Genomic DNA, 20,969 nt, shown 5'->3' with positions numbered 1-20,969 from the left:
AAGATCCAACCTGATTACCACCGCAGCCCTCCAAAAAAAAAAAAATATCTGTTAATTTTTCAGAACCATCTGAAGCCTACAGGTGACAGTTTGATCTTTAAGGGCTGGAAAGTGATCTCTGAAGATGTTCATCCGCTTTAAAGAGATAAAAATCTGCCTTTCCGAAGTCATGTCCAGCAGCTGATCATGGGAAATCAAAGAGCTGCAGGGCGTTTGAAGACGTGTGACAGGGCAGAGTGTGAGATGCCTCCTACCTTCAGTAGCAGGTGATACTTCAGCACCCTCTGCATGGGAACAACCAAAAGATCCTGCAGCTTGAACTTCCCTTCTTGCACTTTCATGGTACATTCCTGGAGAACAAAAAGCAACAGGACGGTTATAACATAATATACATTTTCTACTAACAAGCGTTCATTTGTTGTTTAATAATTCATTGCAGCATTTCTGCTGTTGCTTTCACACATTCACAAGGCACTCCATTAACAACAATGAGGCCAGTTTATTCTTCCAGGGCACAAAAGTGCTGGTCATGCCAGAATTTGTGACATAATTATTCTGCAAGCTGACAGAGAAATTCCTCTGAGCAATGAATACATTTCTATAAATTCTGCATTATGTCCATGAGAGAAGCTCTTTTGTTATGATTATTCTATAAGGTGCCCTCACACCGCTTTGTTTAGGAGTTACTTTAGTCATTTTTTACTACTGCGGAGTAGCAGAGGCAGCTTATCGGTCATCACAATCAAGATTTTTCTATAAGAAGGACTAACAGGAGGCAAATTTAGCCCTTAATTTAGCTATTTTACTACTCCAGCTGTGAATGCCTTAGTATGCTGTCAATGCCATATCACATCAGCACCAAATCAGAATTTTTATCACTTAATTAATGTTTTATTTGTTTTATTAACCTGCGTTCGGTTAAAGACACAGTATTCAGGGAATGATGTATTTTTTCATTGTTTTTAAATGTCTTGTTATCTACTGTTTGTTTTAATCCTTATGATTAGATTTTATCTTGTAAAGCACTTGGCATGAAAAGTGCTCCAGAAAGTTTGATTTGATTTGATATCTGCCATGAGTTCAGCTTCCTCCTCCTTGCTGGATTTAATAGTAACATTCGGAGACTACTAAACAGTCTGCTTAGCTTTAAATGATCAGTTTTTAGGTAATAAGAAGACAAAAAAAAACCCTCTCCCACAAAAGGTGTATGTAAAAGTGACAGATTTAGGTTTTTAATTTTACTGAACGTCAGTCCAAATCAAAATGACAAAATATGTAATTATTCAAATTATTTAACCTTTTAAATGTAATTTTGATGACATAATGCAACTGTTTTATGAGAAGAAAAACACAAAAAGTTTATCTCCCATACATAACATCCTGGGAAGCTGGGTGTTTATTTTATTGTATTTGAAAGTTTAAAATATCTCATTTAATACCTTTTTAGGTAAACAGAAGGCAAAAAAAAAGAGAAAAATCCAAAAACTGCTCGAAAAAACTCCTACAAACTAATATTTTTCCCCTTTTGTGGCTTAAATCTTTGACCCAACAGCAGTGATGGATCGGGCTTTTCTCGGCCATGTGGGACTCCTGAGGCAGCCGGTGGGTGTTGGCGGTTTAAGCGGAACGTGGCGTCGGCGGTCGATGCAGCAATGGGAGGAGTTTAGAGAATGACTTCTGGACGGCATTGAAGAGATTTTGGTCCACCATCTGGTGCCTTTAAATGCATTTCTCCGTCAACACCGTGTACTGTTGAAAAGCTGGGGGGGATATTGACCTCAACTTGAGATATTTTGGGTCTGTGGAAGGAATACTTCACAGACCCAGGACACGCAGTAGCGACTGGACTATGTCGGATCCCTCAGATCTTCCCCAGATGAGCTGATTTCCTGGGAGAGGGAAATCTGGGCTTCCCTGCTTCATTCCCTGCGACCTGACCCCAGATATGCACTAGACAAATGGATGGATAGATAACAACAAATCTCTTCCTTTCTTTCGTTCTGCTTAACTGATTTCTTCACGTTGCTGTGAATCTTGAAAGTTTTAAGCAGACAGAATTTCTGAAGTGGCATCATCTATAAGTGAAGAAACTTGCTTATTGCTAATTAGCATTCATGATTTACAGCTCGGATTTGGTCAGATTAGCATGCAGCACCTAGCCAGAGAGTAATTTACTCTTAATGCTCAGGCCCCACATTTCCTGTCTCTGCTGACAGATTTCAAGCTCGCTCATGTCCTGATTCACTTAGAAGTTGAGCTCAACAGCAACTTCATTTAGCAGTTTAATAGAAGAAACTGGAGTCTAGATTTCTGTAAAACACATAACAGTAACGTTCCCTCCTACATTTTTATTCACCTGTTACTCAGCAATCTGTATCTCAGTAAATGACTGAGATCACCGATCTGTTATGGGATGCAAGCTCCAGGTCTCTACGGCTGCAATCAGTTTAACTGAACCTGTGTTACAAATTATTAGTCATTGAAATGTTTTAGTTCATCGATGGAAGATTTTGTTTGAGTTGCTTCTGTTTAGATCACTGATAAGTTCTGATTATTTTCTCAGGTGAGCTGGAATGGAAGGCCGTTTCACTGCAGAAAGGGAAAAACTAGGAACTTTCTTCAAATGAAAAGCTTAAAATGGTTTAATACCTTGTGAAAAGAATGAAAATATTTAACATTTCACACAAACAAAAGTTAGAATCGCCATTTTTATTTGATCAGGGCAACTACATCGTATTAAAAGGGCAACTGTTATAAAAAAAAAAAAAAAAAAAAAAAAAAGCATCAATGAGCAGCTAGCAGGTATTTGAAGCTACTGGTGTCTCTCCATGCAGCATATTCCAAAGGCTACATGAAGATGCATTTCAGCCACAATGCTCACAAACAGAAACATTTGCAGCGCGCTGAGAAATGCATGAAGACTCATTTTACTTTAAAAAAAAATTTTTTCCCGTCATTGGAAGTTCTTTTAAATAAAATCCAGACTATTCTATACTTGCATATTTTTTTTACATTTACAAAAATATTTTCAGTGTAATTTTCATTGATAATTTGGGAGAAATGGGCAAACAACTGCAGAATCATAATAATTTGGAACACACTGCAATAATAAGGTCACGTTAGCAAAAATGCTCTGAATTGGTGACTTACTTCTACTTTAATCTTGACATCTTCTCGTGCTGCTATGAGCTCCTCCAGTGTCTTCTGGGCGTTCTCCATATGGCTGCAGTACTGACCGTAGATCAACAACCTGCACAGACACGAAGTCCGACCATTAATCCAAACACACTGTCACAGCTCATCCTCCTTTAGGGACTCATTGGGGAAATGACAAATTAAAGTAAGTAAGCCAAGCTCATGTTTGATCCTTCTGTCAGTTCTGTTTACAATAAATGACACAAAACAATCTTACACACATACATTATGCATGCATCTTAATGTGGGCTGGACAGTCAAGCGGTTCCAATCAATTCACTTCACTACATATAAATAAAAACACAACCTCCTCTGCGGGGGTTGCTGTTTGTGCAGCACCATTTTTAAATGGCCCAACTTGGCCAATAAATTCCAGACACAGTGATATTACAGCAGGGTGTTGGAGATACCTGCGCTTGTCATCTGCGAGGGAAGGTGGGCTCATAAAACCTGTCCGAGCTCGGCGTACCATGTGCTTCATCAAAACTGAGGCTTAATAAGAACTAATAAGGCTCTTCTGAGTGTCTGAAATGTTGAAGATAAATAACGTCTTTGGAAAAACACAGATCAAATAAAGAGATTACGGTCTGCTTCCACAATTATCTGTATGCCGCTGAGTGGATGTGAGCCTTTAGGCGATGTGCTGCACATTCATTTTAAGATTAATAACACAATTTGAGAGGTCAGAGCAGGAGACATTCAGCACCACGGGGGGGGGGCAGATAAATGATTGTATGAATACATGTACTGTGATTAGGAATGTACAGAAGCCTGGTCCCACGGCAATATTTGTCGAGGTGGCATCCTCTCGCCAATGAGCTGTAATCACAGAGCACTAATGAAAGACTGTGCTTCATATCAGTTGCTTTGCAGAACGCCTCTTATGAGTCTGAGAGAAAAAAAAATCTCTTAAATTCAAGCTGGGGCGATATGAGAGCTGTGTTCATTAGATATTTCATCGGGACACTGACACAGATCTGTGGGTTCAGCTGGGAGGGGGTTCAAAGTCATCTTGCCTGGAGGATGCCACTGCATGTGGCACGCATCCCTCTCACTGAGGCAAAGTAGGGCATTGGCACGGCTGGTACAGCAAGAGTTGGCATGCCTCTTAATCTGAATCTTGAGCGGGCTGAGGTGGATGGGAGAGCTGGCACTCTGAAGTCTAATCAGCCCCTGATAGATCTGTAATGAAGGCAGCAGCAGCGCAGCAAACGAAGCAGGCAGAGGATGCTGGGAAGGTGGAGCTAAGATGCTCGCTGGAAATAAACACGGTTTCGGTTTTATTCTCACATAGCTGATTGCTGTTTCTTTCTTTTTTTTTTTTTTTTGCTGAATTAGGAGCCGCTGCGTGTTAAAATAGATTTTATTGCAACCAGAGTTTTTCATCAAAGTAATATAAACTCACTGACCACTCTATTAGCCACACATGCTCGATTTCTTGTCATACAGATAGCAAACTGGTTCAGGATTACAGAAAGACAACAGTAAGTCATTTACCTATAGTTTGGTCAATGCAAAGAAAAAAAAAAAAACAAACACACAAAAGAAACAAGCAGTTGGGTGTGCTGGTGCAAACGGATGTATGTAAATAAAACCAACATCAGGATGCATTAAGAGTTTAGTCCATTTTTAGACAGGCCCTGGTACGTTTCCACAGATACGCTGGTTTGTTTAGAATGGTGCAGACCAAAGAAACAAACTCAGGTCTACTTGAAAACTGGGGTTCTTGGCCATCTTGCAGAGGAATGGTGGTCCAGTTGACTGGTGAAAACAAACAAATCATCCAGTGAACCTAACAGAGGTAGTAATGTAATGTAGAGCAATCTGGACAGGTAATGGTGAAAGCTGCATTGGGTTTGGACACCAAAGTAAAAACAGAAACTTGGTGTTTCTGTTTACTTGCTGTGAACAAGTCAGTTTTGGTTCTGGGTATTAAATAAGCTGGATTTTCTTGTTTTTTTTTCTCGATTAGCTGTTGTAACAGCTTTGGGAAGTGGTGGAGCTGGAGAGTCTTATCATGGATGTGCAGCAACTGTATGATGCTTCATGTCAATATGGAGCAAACTCTGAAGAGTGTTTCCAACAGTCTGTTGAATCTCTGACATCAAGAATAAGGTCAACTCTGAAGGTAAAAGGGAATCAAACCCAATAGTGGGATGGTGAGCCCAACAAAATAGCTCTGTGTGTGTGTTTGTGTGTATGACTGGCTGCAATTGAAATTTTTTTTTTTTTTTTTTTTTTTAAATGGGTTAAACATAAAAGTATAAAACCGTCCCTCATGTTGTCTCAGAATGTAGAATTAAAAATAATTGGACAGTTTGAACAATCAGCTCCCAAAACACTTAAGTGCAAACTTAGCGATTTCCATTATTGATGCAAAAACATGTCTCCAAATGAATTATTTAACTGTGGGAATGTTCCCTAAATACCAAGCCTGTAAAACTGTGATTCAGCTGCCAGAGGTGGAGATCTGAACCAAAATTCCCCAGCAAAATCTGCATTTTGGTAGAAGCTGGTTACCAGACAACCATCCTGAAATCTACAGAGATGATGACTGTAGCTTTACTGGAGCCCAGTCAGATATTTGTGTAACCCCCACCCCCAGCCTCCCTGCAGAACTCCTGCTTTGCTTAAACCCTGAGCTAACAAGCGCCTGATTAAGACTTGATCCACACTCAGGGGGATGGCTCCCCCCACCCCCCAGCTCCTGCTCCTCTAGGACGACAAAGTGATTGAGATTAATGGGAGACTCGATCAATTATAAGACTGCAGGCGGACCGTGCAGTGTAGCGAAGATATAGCGGCGCGTACCAAAGACACATATGATCCAGCATAATAAGTTATCTGTGACATCAATGTCCCCTTTTAAGACTTTCCAAGACATAAAAGACTCAAGTTTCATGTGTGAAAGTGGAAACTCTAACAGCAGATTCAGAGCAGATGAGAAGGACAAAATCTTAAAGCGCAAACAAGGAAACATTACATCCTATGGAGCTGATTTACTGTTTGTCACTGCACGGTTTTAACATGGAAAACCCTCCACATATGGACTAAATTACACTGCTTTGTAATTGAATGAAGCAAATGGAAATGATTTTATTTGTTTTGTGGAAAGATCTGGACTGGATTCAGAAAGAACCCATCAGCACATCGTCTTGCTCCTCATTGAATCCAGCTTTTCAATGTACAGCAACAGCACGTCTTTGTGACTTTCTTTTTAGGCCCAAACAGTGTTGTAGAGACTGATGTCTGATGCCATCAGGTGGACACAAACACTACTTGTCCATTTTTTTTGTTCAGTTATCAGGATCAGCAGCTTAGACAGGAGAACCCAGACTTGCCTCTCCCCAGCCACTTCTTCCAGCTCAGGGTTGTCCAGCTCCAGCCCTGGAGGGCCACAATCCTTCAGGTTGTCCATGCATCTCTGTTCCAGCACACCTGATTCAAATGAATCAGTCACTGTGCAGAACTTCATTGGTTCTTGGATCCGACTAATGTGAGCAGGTGTGCTGAAAAACGGTTTCATCGAAGGGGCAGCGGCACTCGAGGACAGACTTTGAACACCCAAACTCGTCTGAGGATATCTCTGTTTAGAGGAAACACATTGTATTCGTGATCTCATTTATTTGGTAGCTACCTACAACTCGTGACAAAGTGAGGGTAGGAACGCAGATCTACTTCGCCTTTTAGCTCAGCTCCTTGACCATGACAAACTGATGCAGAGTCCGCCTCACCGATTCACCCGTCAATCTCCCCTCCATTCTTCCTTCATTTGTCAACTTGGAGCAGAATCTCATCCCTGACTCATACAGGACAATTCACCCTCTTCTGGTTGAAGACTATGGTCTTAGGTTTGGATGAGCCAATTCCCATCTTTACACCGTATAAATGGAAATCATACGATATTTAGAAACGGAAATGCAGAAAATAAAAGACTACATTTAAAATTGTTTTTCCTCTGAACCTTTGTCCCCCTCTTCGAAACACGCCGTGTGAACAAAAGTGCTGATGAAATACAGCAACGCAGCAGCATGAATCCGTTTTTCTCATGATTACTGTGTGATACAGTCAGACACACACTCTTTTCTGTTTCTATATGTGGAGGTGGTGCAGTGGGAGCCAACAGCTCATTTCCTGTTTTCTCCTTATATCTCAGCTTAAGTTTCTGCAGTAAAAATTCTGCACACACAGAAAAACAAAAATAAAAGGTAAAATACATCCTGTTAGATAAACATTTGTCTCACATGAATTAAACATAAATGCATAAGTAGTGTGTGGAATAAAATGAATAAACCTTATTCTTTCCATACCAAATAAATATTAGCTGCTAATGATCTGGATTAAATATGTTTGGTTATAATGCACACAGCTTTGTTTGGCTTGTCAGAACATACACACACACAAATATCTGCCTTAAAGCACAGTGGTGGAGGGGTGATGATTTGAGCTTTTTCAGTCGGAGGTCATGGACACCTTCTTCTAATTTAGCGAATTGTGAACTCCTCTGCATACCAAAGCAATATGGAGTGAAATGTGAGGCCGTCTGTCTTACAGCTAAAGCTTAGCTGAAACTCGGTCATAAAACAGGAGAATGATCCCAAACACTGTAGCAAATTTACAATAAAAGACCGGAAAAGAAAAGACTCGATATTGCAATGGAGAAATCAAAAGTTCTGCCATTAACTTCATTGCAATGTTTTAGCTGTATCTTAATAGAGATCTTCATAAATGAATGTCTACAAACTTCTTATTTCTCATGTGAAGGTTACAGGTTACTACTTCCTAAAGCAGTTCTGTGAGCTAGTAGCTTATGTTCATCGTAATATACAATGTATTGTTCATTTGAGTCTGGATCACCTCCATTCAAGACCTAGAAAGGGCGAGATGGTTTTTTTTTTTATTATGATCTCAGATGTGAGACCACCAAACAGAAAAATGTACTTAATTTTTTTTTGTGACAGTATCTCTGAATTCAATAACTGAAATATAAAAACATATCCTAAATCCAAAAGATAATTCATATCCTTTCATGGCCTTTTCCCTTTTCCTAAACTGAGAAAATAACAGGGTTAACCTGTAGATGCAACTGCTTATCAGGGATTTATGTGGCCGTCCTTCAAATGAAAGAGTTATGGCCCTAGCCTGCTGCTCTGTGGGCTGACATGCAAATAAGATGATTCCAGCAAACTTCGATGATTGGCTGCCCCTCCTGTGCCTTCTGGATTGGTGGACTAACTTCCTGGAGTTCATCCATTGGCCACCACCTCCACCACTCTACTACTTGAAGACAATCAGCGCCATCATTCGGGGCAGCTGTGTCTAACGGTGACACAGTTTGTCTCCTTGCTTTACCTATGAATTCACAAAGGTCTTGCTGTAGATTTACAGAGGTTTTCTGGTTCGTTTGACTGTAGAATTATAGGCCCTATCACTGTCATATATTTGTTGGTTTTGGTTAGAGTTTTGGCTGTAGACTTACAGACTTTTGGTTTTCTTTGTGTTTTGTCCCTAAGTGGGATTTATCCAGTTTAAACTGCATCTTTGGTTGGGTATTCCTTGTTTATGTTTTGTTTTGTTTTTTTCAACTCTCTTTACTGAACTGGTTGAGGTAAACCTAGATTGTTTTCTGTTTAATTCACTTATTTGTAAATAAATTAATTGTTGAACTTTTAGTTACCTGTTCCATTTTGTGTTGTCACCCCCTTTTTACCCCTGGACCCCACGGGGGTCGTAACAGAAAGGTTGCTGGATTTGTCTTCCCTATTTATTGGAAAGAGGTCGCTATTTCTTAGCCATGATAACCAGTAAATCAAAAATGCATGAAAAATCAGAAACTGGTTAACAGATAATTACTTGTACAGAACGTCCCCGACATAAAAGAAGTAAGAAGCAAAGCAGCTACATCTAAAAAGAGACATGCGAGACCACTTCTCTTTGGATTGGTAATACTGTCCTGCTATGCCGGCCTCTTCCGTAATGAGGACAATGCTGTGCATGTTATCTCACGGAAAATACAATTTTTTGGGTATGTGTGCCTTCGGCGTACACCCCCACCCTGGCACAGCTGAGCAAGCTGAGTCAGGCGACAGAGGAGATCTCCGAGCAAACCAGAAGTGACAGGCTGTGAAACCGGCTAATGTTCTCTGACACATGGCTTTGGGACCCCCTCACCTCCACTCAACATATCCAGCACACAGCAATTGGAGGAGAACATAGAGCAAAGACCCTTTTATAAAAGAGCCACACGGTGAAGCGGCGATTAGGCACCGTCTGGGTGTCTGGAAGCCAGATTACTCCGGAAATGAGTTGGGAAATGTTGGAAATGAGTATATCAACAAGAGGGCACTTAGATGCCCATTTAGTTTATGGAGCTTCCTGTGAGTGCACTTTGCCATTAAGTATGAGTCGGGCTGGTTAAGAACTGAGAAGATATACCAGTGACATTTTCAGCATGGCTTTCAGTTCAATGACAAATACACACACACATAAAAAAGGAGCCCTTCATCGTTTCCACCAACGTGAAGGAAGAAAAAAATAAAAAAATGTTACAAGCACATTGTTGTAAAGGTCACAGGGACTTACAAGCGCAGATAACCAAATTAATTATGCCAAGCTGGATCGTTAGGAAAATGGCAGATGCCAGAGGAGAGCTTTCCTGTACGAGCCCAAATCCCATGGTTACACTTGTTTATCATCACAGAGAGACAAGACGCAGCGGTGGCTCATAATAAGGAAGGTATAGGTGTCAATCACAATCAGGTGATGAAAGCCTAGCATGCAAATAGACTGCAAATCTAATGAATCGTTTTCTTAAAATAACCCTGCATTGCATTTCGGAGAATGTCACCAAAAAGGCAAATGGTGACAATAAGCAGGGTGTCATCAGCAAATTTGTTTATGAAAGGAGAGGAAATGTTAAGCCGCTACCTCGAACGACAGCGTTCATGTCTGGCTCTGGGCTTCTTGCAGAGTATGCTCTGCCAACCTCCTGGTCCTCTGCAATGACCTTTGGCTATCTAGTCCCTATCTAATGTTGCGTGTAAAAGAAGGTTTCCAACCACTGTTCAATGGGATTTGAGAGTCAGATGAATTTAACAGATTATACAAGTAGGAGTGTGTGTGAGATAGAGGAGAGAGTGCACCAGTCTCTGTCTATTAGTAGCAACGGAGCCACTTGTGTCACACAAGCTTTGTGTTATACAGGCCTCAAGGCTTCCGGAAAAGGTCTGCCATGAGCTAATTACCTATGCAAAGTTGTATCGCCTACAGAAACACTGTGACTGTTTGAGGTTGGAGGGATGAGAAGAGGAACAACTAAAAGGTCTGTTATCGGAATCAGTGTGCAAAGGAATATAATATGTACGTTTATATGCAAGAACAGGTACACACATACGCACAGGCAGTCAAGTGTGTGATTCTGTTTTAGCCTTGCAGTAATGGCTGTGTTATTTGTGGAGACTAGTATTTCCGTGGCTGTGTATAGAATCATGACCTATCATCACCGTCATTACCATTACCTATGAAGCAGTAACACATAGCGCAGCGGGGAGGCAAATCTTTGCTCCCAACGGGGATGCAAATTATCCACGCGTTGCTCTGCAGTGGGGCACATGGAGATCAGAGAGAAATGCATGTTCGCCCCAAACCTTAAGCTTTGTTTTCTCCACTCTTACAGAGTTTCTGATCTCCATTCTTCATCTTCCTCACTGCAAAATCAGGTTGATACCCAGAACAGGACTTTTTTTAAACAAGTGAAAAGTTTTGTCAGTCCAATTTTGACTGTTTTGACTTGCATTTCTAATAAATTGTGTTTGTTTCATTTGCATATAATAAAAACTCTTACTGCACTTCATGGTTTAATATAGGATTTGTTGCCTTTAACAAGAAATTAACTGAGTTAGACTGTAAATAGTGAAGAAACTGCAGAATCAAACAATGTAAAATCTGGTTGAGCGTACTTGGTTTGGTAGCATGTCTCACTGTGGAATGCACCGAAAACAACTACTTTGTTACATTCACCTTGCTAGTACCAGGTTTACATTGAAGTCTGCCTTAATTCTTTTCGATTTTGGTTCAAATTGACATGATCACATAGTCGCTGCCATGATCAGCTCTCGCTGTAGATTAGTAAGTTATACACCTATAAAGCAAATGTATTATTTTACATGGGAAAAAAAAAAAGCTCCCCTGAATTGAGATCTGCTGACTGTGGAGGCCACTGGAGTACAAAGATCTCAGTGTCACGTTGGACAAAACAGTTGGAGATGATTTCTGACATAGAGCATTATCCTGCTGGAAGCAGTTGTCAGAACATGCTACGCTGTGGCCACGAAGAGATGGAGAGTGTTTGCAGCCATGCTTGGGTAGGACTGAACTGTTGATACAAGTCAGAACGCATCCATGCTTACACATGTTTTCCACCATATCCCGACGCTTCCATCTGAATGTGGCAGCTGAGATGAGACTCAGACAAGCAATGTTTTTCCATATTCTACTGTCCAGTTTTGGCAAGTTTGTGTAAACTGTAGCCTTAGTTTCCTGTTCTTAGCTGACAGGAAAGGGCACCTGAGGTGGTCTTCAAGGCTGGATATTGCGTGAGCTCAGATATGGTATTCTACATACCTTTGTTGGAACCAAAGGCTGTTAGAGCTACTATGACCTTACCATCATCTCCAACAGATCTGCCCCTTCTTCTCTGACATTAACAAGACATTCAGGTACAGAAAACTTCTTCAGACCAGTCTCTGTAAACCCTACAGATGGCTGTTTGTGAAATTCCCAGTAGATCAGCGGTTTCATGCCACATTCAGGTCACTTAAATCCTCCTTCTTCCTTATTCTGTTGCTTAGTTTGAACTTTAGCAACTCATCTTGATCTTGTCTGCATGTGTAGGTGCACTGAGATGCAGCGTGTCACTGGCTGATTAGATATTTGTTTTCAAGCCCTTGAACAGGTGGAACTAATGAAGTGGATAAAGCTCATCAAGCTAATAAAACTCACATCTTTTTGGTTTTCAGAAAATGAGGTCTATTCAGAAGAACAGACACGATGTGTTATAAGCTCTGAAAGATTTATTAGTTGATATCAGTGTTAGAAATGATTAAATCCAGATGCAAAGAAAAAAGATGATGTGGTGGAAAAAAGAAGAGATCGAAGGAATATGACATGAAAAGGCAGTCTTGAGTGCATCCACTGAAGGTTTTAGTTGAATGGAGAACAATTGGCTGTGTGCTCTCTCAGCTTTTTCCACAAACATGTTTTATTTTTAATCGACTTATTCTTTCAGCACTAATCCCATCAATCCGCATGCTGACCTGTGGATACGAAACTCTAAAATCAAAAGGGCAGAAAAATGTCTCTGCCTCCAAATCATGACTGGATTTCTTAACATTATAACATTTTGCATTCTGATGTCAAAGAATAACGGCATGTGGATGAAAAAAACAGATTCCAGGATACTAACCTTTCCTTAAAGTCAAGGAAAATCTTCCCAAGGCCACTTCCTCCACTGACCATGCTCAGGTCAATGGCTCGCAGGAGGGCAAAATGGACTCGGATTACATCCTGATGAAACACAACAGTGAAGACTTGAATGTGTCTGAGCATTAAGCAATGATAAGAGGTTAGCATGCAGGCGCCCACTGTCCAACCTCAGCAGGCTGGTATGTGCTTTAATTAAAAACTCAAAGCCGGCTGGGGATATATGTTGATCAATCAACCTTAGTAATTCATTAGCACATCTCCCAGTCAGCTTGATTCTCCCCACACTGACAGTAAATCTCTAAGAGCGAGGCACTAAATTTAAAAAAAAAAAAAAAAAAAAAGTTCAGCTGTGCACAGGTTTTCTACAAATGTAGGATTTAAAATGTACATTTGATGGTGAACATTTCAGCCCCCACATGATGATTAAACACAACACTAATAAGCTAAACTAAACTATATTTCCAATTAAAAGGACATGTAACCTTATGCAACAGTGAGGCTTATTAGTATGTTTTTATAGAGATACATGTTCCCTCAACAGGGAGCATTTCTGATGTAAGTGAACAGTAAAAGGATCAACTGATGCTCCAGATGCATATGTCTGGTCCTGTCACACTATTCTGGGTTAGTTTTATATCTCTTTCAATTCTGTTTTCAGTCGCACCTTCATTTATTCACTTTCTTCTCATGTTTTATGGACATTCTGCATTCCAGGCTGAGAATGCCTGGAATGCAGAATGTCCAGGCAATTATTATTAACCAGGTTAATAATTATTATTAACCTGGCTAATAATTATTAACCAGCATTGGTTAATAATTATTAACAAATCACCTTGTAGGTGAGAAAAAACACCATTAAATGTCTGTCAAACTGTATTTCTTTTCATTTGATTTATCATGCCAGGACATGTGCAGTATTGTTGCCTTTTGCATCATCTGTAAGTGTAGAAGACAAATAGGAAGTTTAATTTGACCCCCTGCAGATACATCAGGAAAGGAGGTAGTAACAGAAGAAAATGAGCTGCTCTCATGTCATGTCGGGTGTTTGAGCACACATCAACATCGCAGGACTCTGCAACCTGACCAACAGTGCTGCTACTGCATAGTTGATTCCGGATGCATGCATGTGTGAATTCCCAAAAAGAAACTGATTGGTTAAAAATGGCCATCTTTTTTTTTAAATAAGACACGACCAATGTGTTGTTAACTGTAGAGTTGGGAAGAAATACTGCATTCTATGCAAAAAGGTGTATAGCAAAAAAAATGCCTTAAAGAACAACATAAAGCTGTCTGTTATGTGTCTTTTTTTATGCTTTTATGATTCATAGATCATCGAATTTATGGCAACATGTTGCTGCTAGTCAAGCAGTTGGATTCATGAATGGGTGTTAAATGACTGACCAAAGGCAGAAAAGGCAGATGATGTTCAAAGCTGTTGCTCTAAACCGCCATGAAAAAAACGACAAGAAGTCTGCCTGCTTGGAAGCAAAGTCTACAGAAATGAGAGGAGACTCGACTTCGGCACAGCATTTATCAGTCAGTGTAGGGGGGGTAGGGCAGGGGAGGGCTGGCTTATATGTTCTTCTAAGTCATACAAGGACATGTATAAGTTTATGTTGCATGAATTCTTCCTCGTGAAAAACGTTCCTCTCCGAGGGAAACAAAAGAAATGGAGTCATGTGTTTGCTGTATTTGCTGAGCCATTACACCAACAGCTTCTCAACATCTCTATTCATGAATTTTACATGACATTACACCATTAAAGTACATATAGAAAACAACATCATGTCATTCAATCAACTATGCATACACATAGTGAATTATTCAGCTGGTGAGAAGCACAGCTGGGTTTGGACACTGTCGTCTCAACTTGACCGCTTGCTTACCTCAAGGTTGACGAAAATAGCCTCCATTTCTTGCGGACTCAAGACTTGCTTCAGCGGGATCATGTAGTTCTTAAAGGAAAGGCAAGAGACAAACCAGTGACTTTTCAGAGGAAGAATAAATACTTTTGCCAGCATGCGCTCCATGTCAAAACCATGTCCATATAATTATATAAAGCTCCGTTAAAGCTTTTAACAGAAATCAATACCAGGGCATGCTGTAAAAAGGTTGAGGCAGTATATATCAGCTCACAGGCTATAAACACTTGGTGTGCCGTAACTACACACAGCTGTGGCGCAAGTTGCATTTGACAGGAAAAACCTGCCTGTTTTTCCTCAAACTCTGCTTTATGGTTGTCACTTTTCATCATCATCAATGTAACAAATAGAGCGACGAAAAAAGCGACGAAAAACGGCAGACTTTATCAACCCCAACTCAATTAAGCTTTTACGAGTGTTCTGATCATAAGAGGGATATTCATTCTCATTTACACTCACATTGGGCTGATGTGGGAACCACAGGATGCACATTTAGTTTAATGAAATTAGTCAAGCGGATGATTTGTGGAGCTCCATCAAATCGCAGATGAATTCTGCCAACGCTGAAACTGATGCGTTAGCATCGCTCCTCTCAACACTGGTTTATTATTGCACAGAGAGCGCTGGGAAGTGTGTGTGTGTGTGTGTGTGTGTGTGTGTGTGTGTGTGTGTGTGTGTGTGTGTGTGTGTGTGTGTGTGTGTGTGTGTGTGTGTGTGTGTGTGTGTGAGCATGCGTATGTGTGGGTTTTGCACCCGTCAGCTACAGCTACAGAAGTAGCTGTTATCCACAGATGTTGTTTGAGTTTGTTTCTGTTTTCTGGCAGTTGCAGAAGTGCAACGTAACATCGTCACTTCTTAGCGCTGTGTGAGTAGATGCAATATTATGAGGGTAGTTTCCTTTTAGCACCTTCTTGCCCCTGTAATGTGCACGTAAAGCTCTGGGGATCAGCGTCTCCCGCGGGGGCTGGGCCAATAATAACCACATCGATCAGCTCCTGTGACATTTGTGCTCCCAAATGAATCTGCCGCTACTTGACATTTCCATGCAGCGACACAGCCAACAGGCTGGAGAGAGATTAACAATAAAGTGGCAAAGAAAAAAGAAGAATAAAAATGCACGCTTATTGCCAAGCGTGGGCACCATTCAGGCCCAACTTGGGACCAGTTATCAATTCCAGAAATTTCACATCAATGGCATACCCACTTCTGTTCGTCACCGAGGAAACGCAATCAATCAAACAGTTTGGTTCTATGATGCAGTTCCTTCTAAAGTCCTCTCTGTTGCAACTTGAATTAGTAGCTGAAGTGTTCATTAAACAGCTTTAATCTAAAGCAGGCAAGGCAAGGCATGTTTATTTGTTTTAGCACATTTTATTCACAAGACAATTCGAAGTGATTTACATAAAACATTAAAGGCATTACCGCGGGGTGCAGAAGAAGGATTAAAAAGTACATTAAAAACAACTTTAAAAGGTATAGAAATAATTAAATTGAGATTAAGAAAAGCTACAACAAAATGGTTATCTATAAAATGTAATAAATGAGCGTCACTGTGAGAAGATTTAACAGTTTTTGTGATGAAAGGTGGTAAATTTAAGCCTGATTTAAGGCAGCTGAGAGTTTTAGCAGAGCAGCAGGTTTCTGGGAGGTTGTTCCATGTGTGAGGAGCATAATTACTGAACGTTGTCTTTATGTTTAGTTCTGATTCAGGACAGAGAGTCGACTTGACCCTGATGATTCAGGGGATCTGGTGGTTTACAACCAACCAGAAGATCCTGACTGTTTTTCAGCCCTTAAATCATTCAGCGTTTTTAAACTACCAGCAGGATTTTTAAGTCAATTCTTTGACAGACAAGAAGGAACCTGACCATTAAAAATTGGTAAGAAAAAATAAATTTCTTAACATGAGGTCTTTATTTGGCTAATAACAAAATTTAGTATAAAAATGAACATTTTAGGGGATATTAACCAATTAGTGCCATTTGACATGTCAAAATTATTTGAGTAAAATCAGCTTTCTGCCATCTAACTGGCGATAGAAGTATCAGATTGGGTTCTGAAGGATTTTTACCATTAAGTAATGCAAAATGTCACAAAATGGTATGTTTCAAATATGTCACCTTGGGCTCCATAACAGCTAAAATTCAGGTCTGAGTCCCTGGCTACATCCAGATTTCTGGCTTTTTTTGTTTGTTCTTAACTTAGTGCTGACTATACTATGAATAAATCATTTCCTAAAATGTTTACTTTGCAATGCAGAACTTATTGAATTTATATAAATGTTTATGAATTTCTAATGTATAAATGTTATAAATAAAGAGCAAACAGATTTTGAAGTGGAATGAATTGGTGCACTTTATAATGAAGGTTGTCTACTAAACTGTTCAGCTGCCCTCTGAGGAGTCAGATGGCTGCAGAAGTTCATGTTCAAGTTGCTACTGAGTTTGACACGGCTGTTGATGAAACTTTATCTTTTATAAAAATGTAAACGTAGTTTTATGTTTTAGCTTGATTCTCAGCCATCTGTCTCTTCATATGTTTCTTTACATTGTAATAGTTTGTGCACATCCTCCATGACACTTCCAGGTTTTTGGTGTCCTCTGAGCCAGCAATATGTCACCACATTCAGGCCTGGGATATATACTACAAATTTTTTTGTGGTATTCAATGGACACTCACGTTTCCTGACACAATTCAGTTAGTACATAAAATTGTTGAAACATGAAATTGCATCTGACTCCATGTGGAAACAGCTTAAGGCTTCCGAATGGCCACTCTGCCGGTGGCACCAACATTCACATAGGTACACTCACCTTTTCAATGTCCTCTAAAGTCTTGTAGTACTTGGCTTCAGTCTCCTGGATCTCAACTAGGCAGCAATTTCTCTTGTCCTCTTCTGTCATACCCATTTTCTACAGAGCAAATTAAAAGAAAAGAAACAAAAAAGTTGAATGGAATCATATATATATATATTTTTTTAATCAAATAAAAGATCACTGATTACATTTTTTAGGGAAAATTACAATTGAATTAGTCATTTAAGGAACATACCAGAAGACTTGACTTGAATTAAATACCCTGTTTTATTCATTTCGTTTCATACACTGAACATCTTTTACAACTCCCCTGGGTTTGGTGGTGCAATTCATCAAAGCCAGCGAGTTACATTATGAACCTGGGATGATGCAGTGCAGCTTTCCAATCCAATCAATTTACACGTACACTGCTTTGCCATGCAACCACACAGACCTGTTGTGTGGAACCAATTATGCAACTCAAGCATAATTTCAATAGTCAACTACAATGTGTTTCACCACAATAACTCACTTGTCATTATCAATCAATTTTTCAATGCGGCCATTAATATGTTTGGTTTTGTTTATTCATTTTAATACTGTTAGGAAACTAATTGAGTATTGACTATTAAAGGAAAGGGAGGCATGTAAGTAAGGGAGCTTTAGTGTGTGAAGCACTGCTTCAGCAAAGCATATCTATGTATATGTCAGCAAATCCAAGGTTGGTCATAAGAATAATGTGTTTAGGTATGTTACATGTTAGAGAATGTCCTCTGTCTGCAGGATTTAATTATTTTTCCCTCATTACTGTGTATGAACATCATTATCACAACTAAAAAGCAAAAGGCAGGCTTTTAGAAGGACTTGTTCAAACACTGAAAAAAAATATCCCTTTTTCTCCTGTTTCAGATCTTATTCTTTTTGTTGGTTAAAGGAATTTACCAGCAGTGGCATCCAAACTTCACTGTAATTACACAACACACATTTCCTTTGGAAGATAAGATGGCAAACATCCACATATAGTCAAGATGCTCTGGAAGGTTTAGTTTGATACCCATGCTGGGCTGAGAAATCACTGGGGAGGCTTGGCAATATGCTCTGGATTGCTGTCTTATTGGATTGTAAACCTTCTGCCCAGCCTGAGATTTTCAACAGGATGGAAAAAACCTTCTCTGAAATTGTTTTGTATTTTTCGCCATCAAGCTTTCCCTCTATCCTAACAAGTCTCCTACTTTCATGGGAGAAACATCCCCAAAGAATAATGCTGCCTTTATAGTGTATGACTGTAGGGATGACATTAATGAGGTGATGCTCAGTGCCTGGTTTCCCCCATCACATGCCACTGGGAACTGGGGCCAATTAGTTCAATCTTTGACTCATCATTAGAGGATTTAACTGTTTATAGCATGAGATGTTTCAGGTGTCTTTAGGCTAGGTCCTAGTAGGCTGTAACATGCCTGTTGGTAAAGAATTATCATCTCTTTGGCCACTCCATCATAACAGCTTCAACAGAACTCATTCTCTCATTTTCACAAGCTCTTATCTTTACCTGTCCTCTGAATCAGGTTCTTTGACCTTGGTTACTCAGTTTGCTCATGGTACAAAGCCTTTTTAAACAAGGTATGCACTGCAGTTGCTTGATTTTATCCAGTGAATGTCAGTAGGGTTACCTTTGAAAGGACAATTAATAGAAGTAGAGAACATCTGTCCTTATTTAGATTTTCATAAAGGGTTTAAATACTTACATAAGTGGGGTATTTTGGTTGTTTTATTTGCAGTAAATCTTGCATGTCCATATAACCGCACAGATTCATATTTCTATGAGTAAAATAGAGTGAATTGTCTTGATATATTGTTCATGTTAAGCCCAACTAAGGATGAGAGTTGCTGTTATTCTGTGGATAAAATTGTATTTTCCTCACAGGAAACAGTGTGTGTGTGTGTGTGTGTGTGTGTGTGTGTGTGTGTGTGTGTGTGTGTGTATGTGTGTGTGCTGACAGTGTCAAATCCTTCACTGATGTCCCTGCTGGTGTATCTTGTGTACCCCAAGGGTCAGTTCTTGGTGCTCTGTTATTTTCATTGTACATTATTGATTTACCCAGTGATCATGTCCCAATGTCGATTTCTAAATGTATGCTGATGATGCTGTGATTTACACAAGTGCAAGATACACTGAAGAGGAGTCCAATATTCTCACCTGTTTTCATTTTGAGAGGTGAGGAACAATCAAATGTAAACTAATTTAAATATCTTGATGTGACAATGGACCCAACATAAAGCTTTAAACAGATGTCAGGCTGTAACACTTGGTGCTGCTGGAATCTTCTACGATACTCTCATATCTACAATACTACTTCACTAGTTTGTACCTAAAGGGTGTAAATACACGCTATACAAAAATTCTTTAAAAATTCTTGATTTAAAAAAAAACAAAAAAAAAAAACCCACAAAACACTGTCTTTATTACTGTAACATCTTAGTAAATACAATCGGCTAAACTTTAGGAGAATTTTAGGAGTTTTACAGATGCATGTTTGAGTTCTAAGGTGTTACATAGATTGGTCCCACCTCCCTTGTCTGACTTATTTATACTGAAAACTTACAGTGGACTGAGGACCAGGGCTTTTTATAAAGGTGGGTGTGTGGTTGGGGGGGTGGGGGATGATTAAAAAACACTTTGTGTGTAATGAGGTAAATAAGGTCTGTAACACTCTACCACTCTTTAAATAAGAAAATGTCAAATGCTCACCTGTAGCTAAAGACAAAATATTTTATGATAATGTTTAATGTGTTAAAATTGCATATTTTATTAATCATATCACTGCTATTATTTATCTTATGGACAAACTTTTTATTATTTTATGGCATTGTGGATACTCACTTTACTTATCTAGAAACTTTAGATGCAAATTAGCTTGTTAGCTACAAGCTAATTTTGTCGTTAATAGATGTTCATTAATATATACTGACCCCCATTAAATAAACTAATACATTAAAAGATTAAAGTACCTAAAGGCAACAACCTCTCCGTACAGCACATCAGTTACAATCTTTGTATTCAAACTATGTCAAACTAAATCAGCCCTTTCAAAATAACATTGTATTCAAGTCTTTAGCCATTTGATGCCGAACACTGTAGAAATCTGAAAGGTGTTAAATCCTTCAATATTATGTTACTGGAGCGCTTCTTTGAGAGGACCATTATTAAGACATAAAAAAACTTAATTAAAACACATATCTTTAACGGTGCGGTGTGGATTTAAACAGCTTAAATGAGGAATAAGTTAGTGAGCCATCTGGATCAGATTTGGCAACAGACAACCAGCATGGAAAACAAAAAAAAAACAAAAACTGGAGCTAACAATGTAAAAATTCAAGTCCAGTCCAGGCTTTACTCCAGCATGTAATTAACAAAGAAAGACAAGTCAGAAAAGTGGGGCGCCAAGCCAGCACGACAAAGTATGTTTGCCTCATGCTTTGTTGTGGTGGTGGGTGGTGCTCACTGACATCAGTTAACATTGCAGTCATAGAGCTGAAGTCACAAGCCTTGAGTCACACTCTGCCCCAGATGGGG

General features: G+C 39.5%; 1 protein-coding gene across 1 annotated transcript in view; it reads right to left on the bottom strand.

The window, feature by feature from the left end:
- The window catches only part of vav2 (vav 2 guanine nucleotide exchange factor), a gene marked incomplete at both ends in the record, with an annotated part of 239,622 nt that overhangs the window by 26,092 nt on the left and 192,561 nt on the right, over positions 1 to 20,969 (bottom strand). The window contains 5 exons of the mRNA XM_079256778.1: positions 255 to 350; positions 3,151 to 3,250; positions 12,659 to 12,759; positions 14,565 to 14,633; positions 17,414 to 17,512. Of these exons, the coding sequence (XP_079112904.1) occupies positions 255 to 350; positions 3,151 to 3,250; positions 12,659 to 12,759; positions 14,565 to 14,633; positions 17,414 to 17,512 (465 nt within the window). The remainder of the gene's footprint in view (positions 1 to 254; positions 351 to 3,150; positions 3,251 to 12,658; positions 12,760 to 14,564; positions 14,634 to 17,413; positions 17,513 to 20,969) is intronic.

This window comes from Telmatherina bonti (genome assembly GCF_933228915.1).
Source record: "Telmatherina bonti genome assembly, chromosome: 17".
NCBI classification, from domain to species: Eukaryota; Metazoa; Chordata; class Actinopteri; order Atheriniformes; family Telmatherinidae; genus Telmatherina; species Telmatherina bonti.
The sequence above is the reverse complement of the archived record's forward strand: the minus strand, read 5'-3'. Positions and strand labels throughout refer to the sequence as shown.